General features: G+C 30.1%; 1 protein-coding gene across 1 annotated transcript; it reads right to left on the bottom strand.

Annotated features, from left to right (window-relative positions):
• Positions 1–883: 883 nt before the first annotated feature.
• Positions 884–13,042, bottom strand: LOC113382575 (nicotinate phosphoribosyltransferase-like). Its single transcript, XM_026620875.1, has 6 exons — positions 12,849–13,042; positions 12,351–12,648; positions 11,542–11,625; positions 11,311–11,438; positions 1,038–1,590; positions 884–956 (listed from the first exon to the last, which is right to left on the bottom strand). Exons 1-6 carry the CDS (start codon positions 12,937–12,939, stop codon positions 884–886), a joined length of 1,227 nt encoding a protein of 408 aa, XP_026476660.1. The 5' UTR covers positions 12,940–13,042.
• Positions 13,043–15,388: the final 2,346 nt, after the last annotated feature.

The following is a 15,388-nucleotide window of genomic DNA, read 5'->3' as shown; positions in this document are numbered from 1 at the left end:
CATGTCGCTGCAAGACCTTGACAATGAATTTCTTCTATAAAAATTACTAATAACTTTTTTCATAAAGATTACTATCGCACAATGATTTTTGAACCATATGAAGTATACAGGTAAGATAAATAATACAAGCAAAACAGACATAATGTTGATCAAAATTAATTAATCGATCAATTTATTAAATCAACTAAAAACATGGAATTTATTACTCAGAATGCATCAGGATAGATTTTTAGACCTGAATGCATACATAAATTAGGGAAAAAATAATATAGTAATATTATATGTTATTTTATTCTATAGCTTCAATCAACAATAATAATTGAGAAATTAACGAAAATAATTATAAAAACTCAAAATTCACATTAAAATTGTTAAAAATCTCGAGCAATAGATCACAATGCAGTATGATTATTCATGCCAATTAATAATTCTTGTTGGATTATCATCCCGAAAAAACATATATTATAGCATATGTGAAACTTGATTAGAACAAAGAAGGAAAAAATAGAAAAACAAAGGCGAGGGGCAATACATTAGTGCCATTCAAAAAGTTGATTTTTTCTCGATATTGGTCGATCTTTTGAGAAGTGTAAATCAAAAAAATATATCTTGACTGAATGTTGACTAATCTATGCTAAACGAAATTAAAATTCATAAAAAGAAAAATAATATTAATTAATACAAATTATATTTTAAATCCAAAGTTATTCATATCTTAAATTAATGCGTCGTTCAACAATATTCAATTAGGCACTATTGAATCGATACGAAAAAAAAAAGTATATTGCAGAAACTTATAGAGCATTAAATAATTTCACTAAACGTAACTTCAAAGAAATCATGTTGAAATTTCTTTCAACAGAGACCAAATTCTATTCAACATTCACTTTGTTTTTGGGCAGCGGCAACAACTTGCACTTTGTTTCAAATCCAAAACGCAAAATGTTTCGTTAGTACTAATCCAATTTGAAAAATAAAGCAAACAATTTTATTTTGAATGTAAAGTGTAGGAATTAAGAATATTCTGACTTGTTTACCTCAAAGTCTTTTCCACCAATTCTGTATTGTACGAGTATATAATTTGCTGGCACTGGCATCTGTAATTACGTTCGGCCACATCTCTGCTATTCGTCGTAGTCTCAATAGTATTGCTTTGTTTCGTCGTATTTGTATTATTGTAGTTATGATTTTTACTTAAACTGTTATTATTTGTATAAACGTTACTGTTTTCGGATGTGGCCGTTGTGCTGTTGTGGTTTGTCATGCGACTAGGATACCTCTTCACATCGTACGTGTCGACTAAAGCCATGAATCCATCCGGGAATGCAATTGCGAAAGAGATCAGCGCGGCCAATTCGCCGTCGCTCGCCTCCTCCGGTCCGATGTCGAGCAGGGTGGACAACTTCTGGCGCCAGTCAATGCTCAGTTGGCGCAGGTCCTTCGCGTGGGACGTCTTTTTGCACTGCAGCAGAGTGCTGCGTAATTCCTCCACCGATGTGAACGAAGTTATGTACGAGTGGGCATGGGTTCCCTTCACCGGTATGTTGAACAATTTACCGGCTAGAACATTGCTCGTCCCATCAAAACCGCCTATATTTGAAAAATACTGTTATTTTAAATTATCAATAAAAATTTAATCTATTGTAACACAACAAGTATTGTGCATATCAACAAGATGTTTCTTTTTTTAAAAAAAGCTGCATTACTAATAGTATTTACAAGAGCTAACGAAATAGTATTTACTTGCTATAATATCTGTCATCTAAAAATTGGTCTATTTCCATGTACCTCAAAATGAAGTACCAATATTTACATTTACTATGATTGTGTTGCAGAAAACCTTATGTCCCAATACAATTGAATGCAATTGAATTTCGGCAAATATTTAACCTATTTTCAAATAAATATCAGTACACAATCTCCAACAAGGTTAAGCGACACGCAAGCGATCATTTCCCGACAATAAGAGCAGCAGCATGCACAGCTGATTGCTTCTTTAAACATAAACGCAGAGACAGATCAAAGTAAACACAAATGCGTGAGTCAATAATTTAGGCCTACAAGTAACGAGACCTTTCTTTCTATAGAGTTGTAAAAAAATTTCAATACTACCTAATAAAATGTTAAATCGATCGTTTCGACTTTCAATTGTTTTATCTACTAAACAAAATAAAAATAAATCTACCAATTGATAAATTGATAAATAAATAATAAAAATATTTCATGATTCATTGCGTTATTTATGGTGATTATTTACTAGTTGGATAGTGCTTTGAAGAGACGAAATTTTCCCGAATTCAGGTCGGAAGTAGTTAAATTTCAATTTACGGAATGAAAGTATTATTTGTATGACTATCAAAACTTCGACTTCAGCTCATCGCTCGAATCTGGCTGGTTACTGATTTTATTAATATAGTTTAAATTAAAAAAAAGTCCATGTCATTATTTTATTTCAGTCTCGTTAGTTATTAAGTAGCATCCTGCGAATCCGAGAAATGATCATCTCTGATGTCTCTTTATTAAGACTATAAATGTCTTTAGATGTACACAAATTATCTTAATAATTATGACAATTCTTGTATACGTCGGGGATCCGAGAAGTGCTATCAATACGAAAATATAGCAAATATTAATTTAATTGAGATTGTTCCTTCCGTAATCCATGCACAAACTTATTTCCCCCAGAAATTTTAGCGATCTGCACATCATTAGTTGCAACACTCATTTTAAAATCAAGTCGACTATTTTTAAACCGGAGATTCATCGAAATATTCGAATTTGAAGTTTGAAGTGAACAGGAAAATGCAAATAATCGAAGTCGATTTTTTATCTAAAGCAATTAGCCCTGTTTCGGAGTTTGTGAACTGTAATAGCTGCACGAGAGCTTGGCGAGTTCGATATGTAAACGGTGTCTGCACGTCGTATTAATAGTCGAGGATCGTGGTTGGCACCAAATGGTACGGACATTTAAATCAATAACACTGAACAACGCCGAAGCTCTCGCATAAAACGCAACGTTTTGACATGATTTTGACACCCCGCGTGAAACAAAAAAGATGAAACGATCATGTGCATCAGTGAACGGAATCGAAAAAACCATCGGCGGAGCCTAAATACGATCGCCAATACTAAAATCAACATTATTTCTCCCCATCGCGAGGACGTTGTTAAACATTCGAATATACAAATCTGCACATTTTTTTTAATTTCCTAGCCTTGATTTTTTCTGACATTGTAATTGCTATAGGAACGTTAGTTTTGCTCAATAACTTTTGTACTCATTTATCCATATTAAATAAAAAAATAATTATATATATATATATATATATATATATATATATATATATATATATATATATATATATATATATAATTTTCAGAATATAAAATTCCATTAATATAGAAATTAATATCATTTATTAAGTAACATTACGTCTGTTTAGTTTGCTTTAATTACATATACAACACCCCTAAATAAAATACAAACACAATTAAGTCTTGGTCTCCATATAATGCGGAGTGTAATTTGATATGGTGCTGTGATAGTCCTACTTTATTGGTCTAAAATGTACAGCAACATCTTTCTGATTTTTTTGAATATTGTGGACATTCTATTCTAATATCATATGCTTTTGAATATTGACTAGTGATGCACGGCATCGTGCCTTAAGACAATTAGCCGGAACTTCCAGTAGCAAAAATTAAATTTTTTAAAATGCTTTAACATTTTTTGAAAACTGAAAAAAATAGATTTTTAAGAATTTTGATATTTAAAAAATAAATTACCTTATTGATAAATTTGATTTTTTTTATTTCTTGAAAATTCTGAAATTTTTTTCAAAGCAATCGCGCTGCGTAGCTGTTTTAGAGAAAAAATATCGGAGCGCGTAAGCGCCGCAGTTCAACGAATAAACATTAGTACGGAACCCATAGAAATATAGACAATATTTGTACTTAGTATTAAAATCTATATAAAACCTATAGAGTTAATATAGAAGTAAAAATAAAAACGGTTAGATTCAAAATTAAGTATGTAATACAACGTTTCTATGCAGATCAACAAATTTTAGCTACATATAATCGCAATTTAAATTTGTCATTAATTGCAAAATACTACGTCCTTCATTGACTGTGACAATGGAAAAGCCCTTTCATTCGTTGATGGCGCAGTCATAATTTACAACATTAGAATAAGAAGAGGTCAGCCAGTTATTGATGTGAATCCAGACGCGTAAGATTCCTATGAGAACCGCATGTGATTTCAAATAAGACATTCGTAGAAATTTTTCTATTCTCCATTTCAAATTATTTCTATCAAAAAGATGTCATTTAAATTTTTGTCTGCTTTTCGTCTGCAAAAGTCTATAGAAAACAAAATGTTACAAATAAAAGTCTAGCTTTTTTCTCGAGTAGATATAGGAAATCCAATGACAACCTTGAAATTTTTATAATCCGCTAACGAGTGTTAATCTCGAGTACTATATGCATCGTTCATTTATCTTTTTGATAAGACCAGTACGTTATTGTTAACATGACTTATGAAATTACATCATGATCATTGTTTCGATAACGCTGATTGAAAATAAACGAGATTTTAGTCTTATATACGAACATAGTAGAAGCCTGAAATAAACTTTAATATTTGATCAATGATTGATTCATTTCAAATTTAAATTAAATTTTGATTTTAATAACGTAGGAAAAAATCAAAATAATCAGAAATATTACATCCGCCCAAAGACAAGCATAATGCACAAAAAATAATGACGATATCGCAAAGTATGATAAATATATAGGAACTTGATAATTTAATTATATAAAACTAAATCGTAAACAGCACTAAATGACGTAATATAAACATTGAGAATATAAATAAATATATGCTGACATCATTAACATTTGTAAAATAATAACGTAAGCTATAAATGTACCAAACGCGATCATACAAAATTTTGCACTTATCATTTAAATAAAACTGCTAATAATAAAATTGTAATTATATGACAATGTAGAGAAAAAATAAAACTTCATATTAATCTGGATGACAAACCCAGGTGGCCCTACATCCAGGTTTGCCCGGAACAGTTACGGATTTCCACTTTGCCTCCCGGTTTCAGGTGTTTTGTCCCGTATTGTTTCATAATTTTAAAAAATATAGGCGTAAATTGAACCATCGCTATTACTTGATAATGAAATTATAGCAACTCATCGAGTATCTAAAAAAATAATATACTACGAGTATGTTGTTTATGTTATATGAAAGAAAGAATTGCCGAATTACAAATATCCAAAGATGTTTCAAAATAGCCTCTCACTTTAATAATTTCGAACTTCCATTTTCAAATATACTATCACTAGCAAAAAAATTACAAAAACGAACTTTTTGACTTCCTGGCACAAGTACTTCAGACAAACAGTAAATTTCGAATAAAAATAACCCTTAAAGCGATATGTTTTACCACATTAAATTGTGCAGATTTTTATACGAGACTACAAAAACAAATACGAGGTCTGTTCAAAAAGTACCCGGAATTTTCGTTTTTCCAAAAAAATATTTATTTATTCGTCTACATTAATGTGGTCCCCTTCAAAGTAGTCCCCCCCAGATATAATACACTTATGCCAGCGTTTTTTCCAATTTTCGAAGCACCCTTGATATTCACTTTTTGATATGTCCTTGAGCACTCTCAGCGATTTTCTTCAATCGAGGAAAACCGCCGTCCTTTCATGGGTCTCTTCAACTTTGGGAATAGGAAAAAGTCACACGGAGCCATATCTGGTGAATATGGAGGTTGGGGCATGCTACGGTATTGTTTTTGGCCAAAAAATTACGAACAAGCAACGACGAGTGAGCAGGTGCGTTATCGTGGTGCAACAGCCATGCATTGTTAATGAATTGATATGCCAACTTCATCAGCAACTTCTCTAATTGTGATTCGGCGATCATTCATAACCATTTTTTCCACTTCTTTCCCCTTTTATCGTTTGTTGACGTGCTGGGTCGACCGGAGCGTTCGTCATCTTCAACGTCTTCGCGGCCATCTTGGAACGCTTATACCACTCGTAAACACTTGTTTTTTTCATAGCAGACTCACCATAGGCTTTTTGTAACATTTCACACACTTTGTTACACTTTATTTCATTTTTACGCAAAATTTAATACAAATTCTTTGACTTTTCAATTCTTCATTGTAAAAATCGCCGAGCTCAGAAAAACACGTCGAACTTAGCGACTACCACAGACAAAGTAAACAGTGAATATAGCTGAAAATTTCATCATACTTTAGGGGCATGTATACCAACACAATAAAAAAAAAATTTTGACAATCAGACACTCCAGACCCGCGAAATTTAAAAATTCCGGGTACTTTTTGAACACACCTCGTATAAATGTTTTGTTAGCAATTTTAAATCAAACAATTATCCATTTACAAATAAAATTATTAAATAGTATTTATTATTCATTGTATCATTAAATAGTATTTATTATTTTCAATCACATTTAAGTAGATATTTAGCATTGATAGCGCCGCCCCCTCCGTCCGGATTAGCAAAGCTCCATCATGGATTGAAATGAAAAATATGGTCTCATATTTGCGCAAAATATTTTTATACTTTATATTTATACTACATTGAAAATTAAAAATATCTTCAAACGCCATGGGACGACTTCAAATGTTTTTCATATAAATATTACTATTTTAATTTAATTGCACAGCAAGAGAATGAAATATTGTTTATTTTCATTGATAAAAGACTTCCTAAATAAATATAAACATAAAGAATAAGCATGCACAACAACAAATAAAGATAAAGAATAAACATTTAAATAGCAAATAATTAAAAAAAATAACAGGATTACGAAAGATGCGTCACAATGCTGTGCCAAAACGACAGATAAAATTATTTAAATCTATAAGCAAGACTATGAGTCCAAGTACTCATCAAAAACGTTTTAATGAAATTATTGAACTCTGTTTTAGTCAAAAAAAAAATGTCGAGGCCAAAGACCAGAGATCAGATAGCAATTAATGCCTTCTAAATTTGATCTAGAATTTTCGATTTGGATTTAAAAAATGTTTAGATGATATATCATGAACAAAATCGATAGATATTTTAAATTTATTAAAACCAAGACAATAGGTTATAATGAATTATAAAGAAGCGAAAACAAAATAAATAGATAATTTAACTAAAAATAAAGATTTTTTCTATTTGTATCGTTTGTTATTAAAATAAAAAAATGGTAAATACTTTTCGTTACAATTAGTCGAATTAATTCTGAGAAATAAATTTCCTGCGATGAATTATAATTGGTTGTATAATACAAACGTTTTACATGACTTGTTTATTGTTATTAAATAAACTATTAAGCAATTTGGACGATAAGAAATTCTTACGAGAAATTGATTGCAAAATTCAGAACGTAACATAACTCTGATAATTTGTAATAATTCAAAATTTTCTTCCGAGTGTAAAAATGTAATTTTGAAAACATTTCAGTTAATTTATATATTCATGATACTTAAACTTAAATATAATGGATCGTTTTGTGCAAAATGCCAAATGCGCAATTCTCTAAATGAAATATCAGTGAACAAGCAAAACAATGCCTTGAATCAATTAAAATACATAAATAAAAAAACAATTATTTGTAATTATCTCAGATAATGTTATTGTAATCAGTAATGGAAAAATGTGTTCAAACATTATTATTCGCTGTAACAAATTATAATTATTTTAATCCACTATATAAACTGCGGAAGTTTAAAATTGGCGCTACGTTGCTAATTATTTTATAATTTACGAATTCACTGCGTACTTATTCAAAATTAGATATTAAGAGTACATAAATCATTATATGTAATTAAGAATTGAAGATATGTTGAATTATTATATGCCTCAAGTAGCAATGCACATTAGTCGATCAATTGTTAATGCACATCATACACTTTTATTTAAAAAAATTGTAATAAATGACATATCGAACTCATTCTTGGTGTTTTGCATGAAGATGTAAGATTGTGACATTCAAGGCAAATTTCTGAAATTCTGCTTCTTTCATAAACAAATATTAAATCAATAAAGTTATTAAACAAATTGAAATTTGAAATGCATATGGAAGTTGCATAGTAAATGTATAATAATGTACATGACATCGCCTTAAGACAAATTGCTGAATCTTCCCGTAACATTTGAAATAATCAAGGAATTTTAAATGTTTTCAAATAGATTATTATAAATATTGCAACTTTCATTATTCATATTTTGCAGACAAAATGTAAGAGCAAAAGAAAAGTAAATAAACAAAACTTAATCAAACGGATTTATAATGAAAGACCTTATCTCATATTTCTAACAATAAGAACTCTTTAAACTGAATTGCTAAGTTAAAATTAATTACTTCAAGTATATAAATGAGCTGGAATCAAAATTAAAATCCTAATTATTTTCGATACTTGAAACAACTTTTTTAGAAACAAAAGGAAAATTGAAATTTTGAAATAATTTATTTAGTCTTCCCCAAAAACTAATCGTTTCTTCACACTATCGACACAAGCCAAATGTTTATGAATCATTCAAATCGGATGCTTCGTTCTCTCAAAAACCTAATTTCTTTTTCTACACTCTTTGCTCCGACAGGCTGGGCCTGTCTTTGCCAAAAACTAATCAGAACGTGTCCTCATCAGTTGGAATCGAATGTTTCTTGAATCATGCAACTCGGTTGATTCGAAATTGTGGACAAAAAATTGTATCCACACATACACACATTTATATTCTGTAAGGTATGCCATAATGTTAAGAAACATCAGAAACGTAAAAATAGGCAAAAATTTTCATTTTCCATTTTAGACGATTACTATAACTTACACTATGGGAAGTTAAAAATATATTTGAAAATTTGAATATCCTGATTTTTTTTTTTTTGCGAGAAACCAAAATGGTCAAGTAATGATTTGAAAGCAAAAATTTAGTGGAAAAATATATGTAAATTCATTTATAATTAGTGCATATATCATGTTAATTTACTATTCTAAGTTTTTAGAACGATTTTCTTCGCAATTTCGAATGATTTTTGAATGTGTTATGCGTCAGTACATGGGTACATACATAAAGTGAATAATCAGAAAATTTGGAAGACTAGATATAAAAGACCTGAAGTGAATATCAATTTCAATGCCTTATCCTCTGTAAATTATTAAAGACAATAATGTTTTTGCGGACAGGTTTTGATAATGACATAGAAATAGTAATTTGAAAATAATTGCAATGTAAGTCAAAGAAACATATCCGTAAGTGTGTGATACTAATCGCATGCGTATGAGCAATTTCCATGCGTTATTACGTATTACTCGATAAAATAATTTAGTTGAGACCTTGAGTTTGAAAAAAGTTCAAAGCGAAAACGATTTATCATATCAGAAACGTTCAGCCTTTGAGAGGCGACATTATTCACACGAGACCCGTACCAGCCGATTCTAATAATGAATATGTTCGGTACCATCTAGTAACACCTAAACGCGTACACTATATCGCCTCGCACATTAGCTGTAGCTGTAGCACTAGAAAATGTTCTACATATATCATAATGGGGTGAATGGGCCTGCAAATTTTTAGATGATCGATTATTTTCATTATACTTTGGAAGAAAATTACAAAGTTCGCCTACGATATATTACGTACAAGAAAATAAACGCTATTAAGGATCATTTTGACTTCATTTTGACACTTCATTTTGAAAACAACTGGAATACAATAACAATGAATACAGATTAATTTTAGAATCGCATTGTCTTCCTTAGGTCATTCTTTGGAGAAATGTATATTTAAGTGTAAAGGCATGAATTTTAGGTCATTTTTAAATTATCGCAGAAAAGGCAATAGTTTTTTTTTATTATTTTTTTTGTAATTCATTTATCAACGTTACAAGAGTATAAAAAAAGTAAAAAAAAAAAATGCTAATAATTTCAGGTCCAAAATTGGCTCCCGACCGTGTGCACGATTGCAACCCTCTTAGTAATCCGATATGAAGAAAAAAAAAAAAGATTTTTAATATAGATTGATGCCGCCATACCATATCCTAGGATTAAGTTAATTTTTTTTTGATAAAATGGCGACAGTTTAAAAAACAAGGACCATTTTTCTCACAACTTTTTTGAGTTTCTCGAAATTTTTTTTTTTTTTTTTAAATAGTAAAAAAAATTCCCTAAAAATTTCTAGTGAATCGGCCCAGCTGAACTCGATAAATCGTGGACATCGTATTGAAAAAGAATAGTTTTGAGAAAAACGCGTTTAAAGTTTCGCAAAAGGAAGAAAACAAAAGAAGATTATCATGGTGAAACAGCAGTATGTCCAAAAATAAATTTAATTTTTAAAAATCCTCTCCAGATTTCTGAATTCAATCCAGATTTATGAATAAAATAAAATAAAAAACGATTTTTTGGAAATCTACACTAGAATACTCCCTTAATGACCCATTTTATATTCTCATACAACTGCTGCTAACATGAAAGTAGCAGAACACTTAATTTCACAAATAAAAAATCCCTAATTTGATTAAGACACACTTATTAAAACGAACTTTAATTTTATTAAAATATGTCATCAAAGAAATATATGAAAAGTATTTGATTCATTGAACTACTTTTAGCAAATTAACAAAAAGAGGTAATGAAAAATGGTTCAAATGAGAATTGCAAAATTTGATTATCAAAATGTAATGCGACTGAGCAACACGCTAAAAAATTTATATACATATATAAATTATATATATATATATATATATATGTAGCGGGTTGCCAACACGCATAGCGGCTTGTCAACACGCATCACATGTCTCTGGACAGATTGGCCCATATAGTGACGCACTGAGAAAAACAAAAGGAAATTCAAGTGTCAGATCGGACACGGTTTTGTTTCTCCTAGTCGAATTTGCCTAAAATGTATAATTCTTGAAACCTTTCTTTTCTATTATAAATAAGAAAATACCAAAAGTTTTATTAATGATCAGTATGACAAACACATAGTGTCGGGATATTAATCATATATAAAATAAACGAAATATAAATAATATTTTATGAAATTTATTATGACTATAATTTGGACAATTCCGGTATTTCTACAATATGGAGCACGCCTCCATATATATATATATATATAATAAGAATATTTGATGAACAATCTTATTAATATATAATTATTTTATCTTCGCAAGAAGCTCTAAATTTATTATTCATTACTAAATATTACTCGTAAATCTACAGATATATTCATATATAATATATATAATAAAATGTGAGTATCACATACCAATATAAGCATACTTAGAGGCTGACAGACCACCATCCGGTCCTTGGGCTCTTCGAAGACCAAATTCCAATAATGAAACATTCTTTCCAGCAACCATTCGATACCTCGCAGCATTTGTGGCCATCAAACTTAAAGGATATAGATTTATCATTTCTACCACATACAATCAAATAATTTTGAAAATGTATTATGCTATTTAGACATTCTGCTTAAAATATTTATTGTACATACCTAGCATAGTTGACTAAATTCAACAATGTAGTTTCAAGCAATTGTACAATTATTAAAGGTCCTTCGATACGAAGTAAAGGTACTCTGAAAATAAATTACTATATGTATGTATTATATTTCAAATGTAATGGGGGCAATAATTAGAATAAAAGCAATCATCAGCGAATTTTGATGATACAATAATAAAAATAATTTCATATTATATACTATTGCAATTGTACAATTATTAAGGGTCCCTCGATAAGAAGTAAAGGTACTTTGAAAATAAAATCACTACTTAAATCTATCATATTTTAAATGTAATGGGGCAATAAATAAAATAAAAGCATTCATCAGAAAATTTTGATGATACAATAATAAAAAATAATGATTTCATATATACAATTGCAATTGTACAATTATTACAGGTCCTCGATAAGAAGTAAAGATACTTTGAAAATAAAATCACTACTTAAATCTATTATATTTTGAATGTAATGGGGCAATAAATAAAATAAAAGCATTTATCAGCAAATTCTGATGATAACAATAAAAAGTAATGATTTCACATTATATCTATATATTTTGATTCCATTGACAAATATTATGATGAATATATGAAAAATCAAGTATTCCCAAATGTTTTGATTGTGCAAATTAATGGATTTAGTATCATATTTCATGCGTATTATTGCAAAATACTAATCTTTAATAATTGTAATAGTGCACAACAGACAAATTATTTCAATAAACGAATTGAGTAAGAAGAATGTAAAACTGTCAAGCACGTGTTATGTGTTCTTACAGTAATTTTCTTGACTAGCAGTTACCTTGGAAATGCAACAGATCCTTCCTCCAATGCGTACAGAGTGACATCATTAGCTGTTAAATCACGCAAATAGGAAAAAAACTCAGGTTCAATCGCAATAGGCAAAGTATTCCTCAAATATTCGATGTCATCATCTGAGTATCGAAAATTTTCCAAAAATTTAAGGCACTCTTCAAGACCGGCGAATATCGTAAATTCGCCTTGAAAGGGGTTGGTGCGGAAAAACAAATCAAAGACAGCTACATCACTGGTCTTCCCCGACTTCCAATAGGCATAAGCCATCGTAATTTGGTACAAATCTGAAAGAAGTACATTTACTTTACACTTTCCACTCATTTCGATCTGATTTTATTAACTTTTGACATTTGACATTTAACATTTTGACAGCTAGAGCACAAACACACTTGCGGACAAAACGCGAATGACAAGCTGTAGTACACATTTTCAAAACACATGGCTTACGCGAAACCACTCATTTTTTCAAATAATTCGCCTTTACCTGTGAGTAGTGGTTGCACCACATTATTTTGGCCCGACAGATTTCGACCGCCATCGTTTAAGCTGACGGATAATAGACCATTACCCGACATTTTAACATGTATTAATTAATTAGTCCTTATCAATAATATCGACGACTTCGAACACTGAAATGAAGGTTAGAACAAACAAATAGGAAAACGCAGACTCCGCACTTGAACGACAAATGCATGAATGAGTTCGAATCGTGCTTTTCTCTTATATACTTGTGTACATGAACTAGGGCTGGCACAGCGCTTCCGCACGAACGCGCCGAAGATCGATGTGCCGATAGGCTGTCCTTATTTTTGGTGCGTTGCTGCATGCAGGCAGGTACCTGGCTAGCGACCCCTTTATGTACCTCACAGGGCTCCCTATGTGATCAAAAATTTATAATTTCAATTTTCAAACAATTTATGTAAATTAGTAAAAACTAATTTACCATTATAGCGACGCAATTTTTCTTTATAATGTCTTCACTCTAAACGCTATGTAATATGCTTCCCAATGATAAATTTTTATATAAATGATTTTATCAATAAATAATCAAAAGCGATAAAGTATACATACGATTAGCATGTTTCTTACCTTCGTCGTGAGTTTTTCGTCTGATTTGTCAAAATCACAGCTGAACCGATTTTAAAAATTTAAAAGCCATTCGATGTATTTCGATGAAATCGATGAAGACCAGCGTTCTTCAGTTTTGCACGACAATCGGTAGAGACGTTTCTATGTAATTGGCAAAAAAGTGTGAAAACTTTCGTACGCGTTTTAACCTATAATCCTAAATCCTGACTTCAATCCTGAATCGGTTTTGAAAATTCAAAAACCGTTTGAAAGATATTGATTGAGAATCGTGCTGATTAGTCTTCGGTAAAGATCGGCCAGGCCGTTTTCTTGTTAGTAACTGTTGTTGTAACAAAAAAAAAAATCGACGATTTTTTGAAACTTTCTTTGATGATAGATATTATGGTCTTATAAAACATACTAAAATGTTACGGCCCTACGACAAGTCGGTTAATTTTAAAAATTCATCGAAGTTTGAAAAAAAAAAAAATAATTGAATTGAAAAAAAAATTCAATTCATTAGACGAAACTTGGTAGGTACTTTCCTTGGTTAGTTTTTTGATACGATTGCCTGAGCTGTTCTTTAAAATTAGCAGAAAATTGCAAATTTTTCGGCTGCGTTTTAGTCAAAAATTCTGATCTGATTTTGAAAATTTAAATACTAGTCGAAATATATATTTTGGAAATCGTGCTGGGAAGTTTTGAACAAAGATCGGTCCGACCTTTTCTTCAAAATTAATTGTTAAGAAAAAAAATTAGATGATCTTTTGGTATGGCGATAGAGTACTTGGTCTTAATAAACATATTAAAACATTATAATCCTACGGAAAAAAGTTCCATTATAAAATATTAAAATTTGAGTTATTTGGTCGCGCTTTTAGAAAATACTCCGAGTTGTATTAGGCACGTTTCGATTTTCAAAAATGTGTAATAAATCAACTCGGAATACTTAAATATTGACCAAGTTGATTATTTACTTATGCCAGAAAGTTCATATAACTTGCCCTAAGGCAAAATGCCACTTACAACTAGTTTAATTCTAAACTTTCTAAGCCATCTTTCGAACAAAATAAAATTTCTTAATTAATAGAACTACTTAATTTACGACTTAAATCTTTGTGTTTCAATATTTTCCATACATTTTCCTTGCCATCCTGGCAGCCGCGCTTCATCGCACTGTGCGTCAAAACACTCGGCGAGCGTATTGCTGCTAATACATAGTAAGGGCATGGTAAGATAACCCATATAAAATGGATAGAAATATATCATCAAAAAATTAATGAAAAAAATCTTTTTAAACATTATGACCATCTGTCATATTCAAGTTTCTTCAATATATTGAATCTTCTTCAGTATAAGCCTTATGAAATTTATATTAATTACTCAAATATATTTAGACACTCGAGATGATAAGAAATAAAATTTGTAAATATAATCATGTAAATATATCAAAATATAAAAAGTGCAGCTTTGGATAGGTGTCCCTTTAAAAATTATTTCAAAAATTAAGCAGTCCGTCCGCTTATAAAATTTCACATCGCTTTTGCTTAAGTAATTTCTGCTTTCAATAACGAAAATTTGAAATATACTATACAAGCGCATGCATAACAGATATGCTTCCTAATAAATATTTATTTGAAGTTTCATACAATTTACAATAATACTATATAATACAATATTATAGATATTCACCGGTAAAAAAAACAAACAATTGATAAATGTACATAAAACTTGAAACAATGCTTATTTTTTCAAACGTAAGTACGTCTCTTTACCGCACTATCAAAGTTCAACATCTTTCTCATTATAGATAATTATACATATTGCATATCGCCTTATCGTTAATATATCGAAATGTATGCATGCATTATTATCGATATATAAATAAACTTAAATTTATATTTTCAACTAATCGTGATAAAACAATATTTTAAATTAATGTAATTATTTGTTGTT

Source organism: Ctenocephalides felis, unplaced genomic scaffold (assembly GCF_003426905.1).
Source record: "Ctenocephalides felis isolate EL2017-DRISC unplaced genomic scaffold, ASM342690v1 CF-g0.4_SCAFFOLD_00193, whole genome shotgun sequence".
NCBI lineage: Eukaryota > Metazoa > Arthropoda > Insecta > Siphonaptera > Pulicidae > Ctenocephalides > Ctenocephalides felis.
Note: the sequence above shows the minus strand (reverse complement) of the source record. Positions and strands in the feature narration are given on the sequence as shown.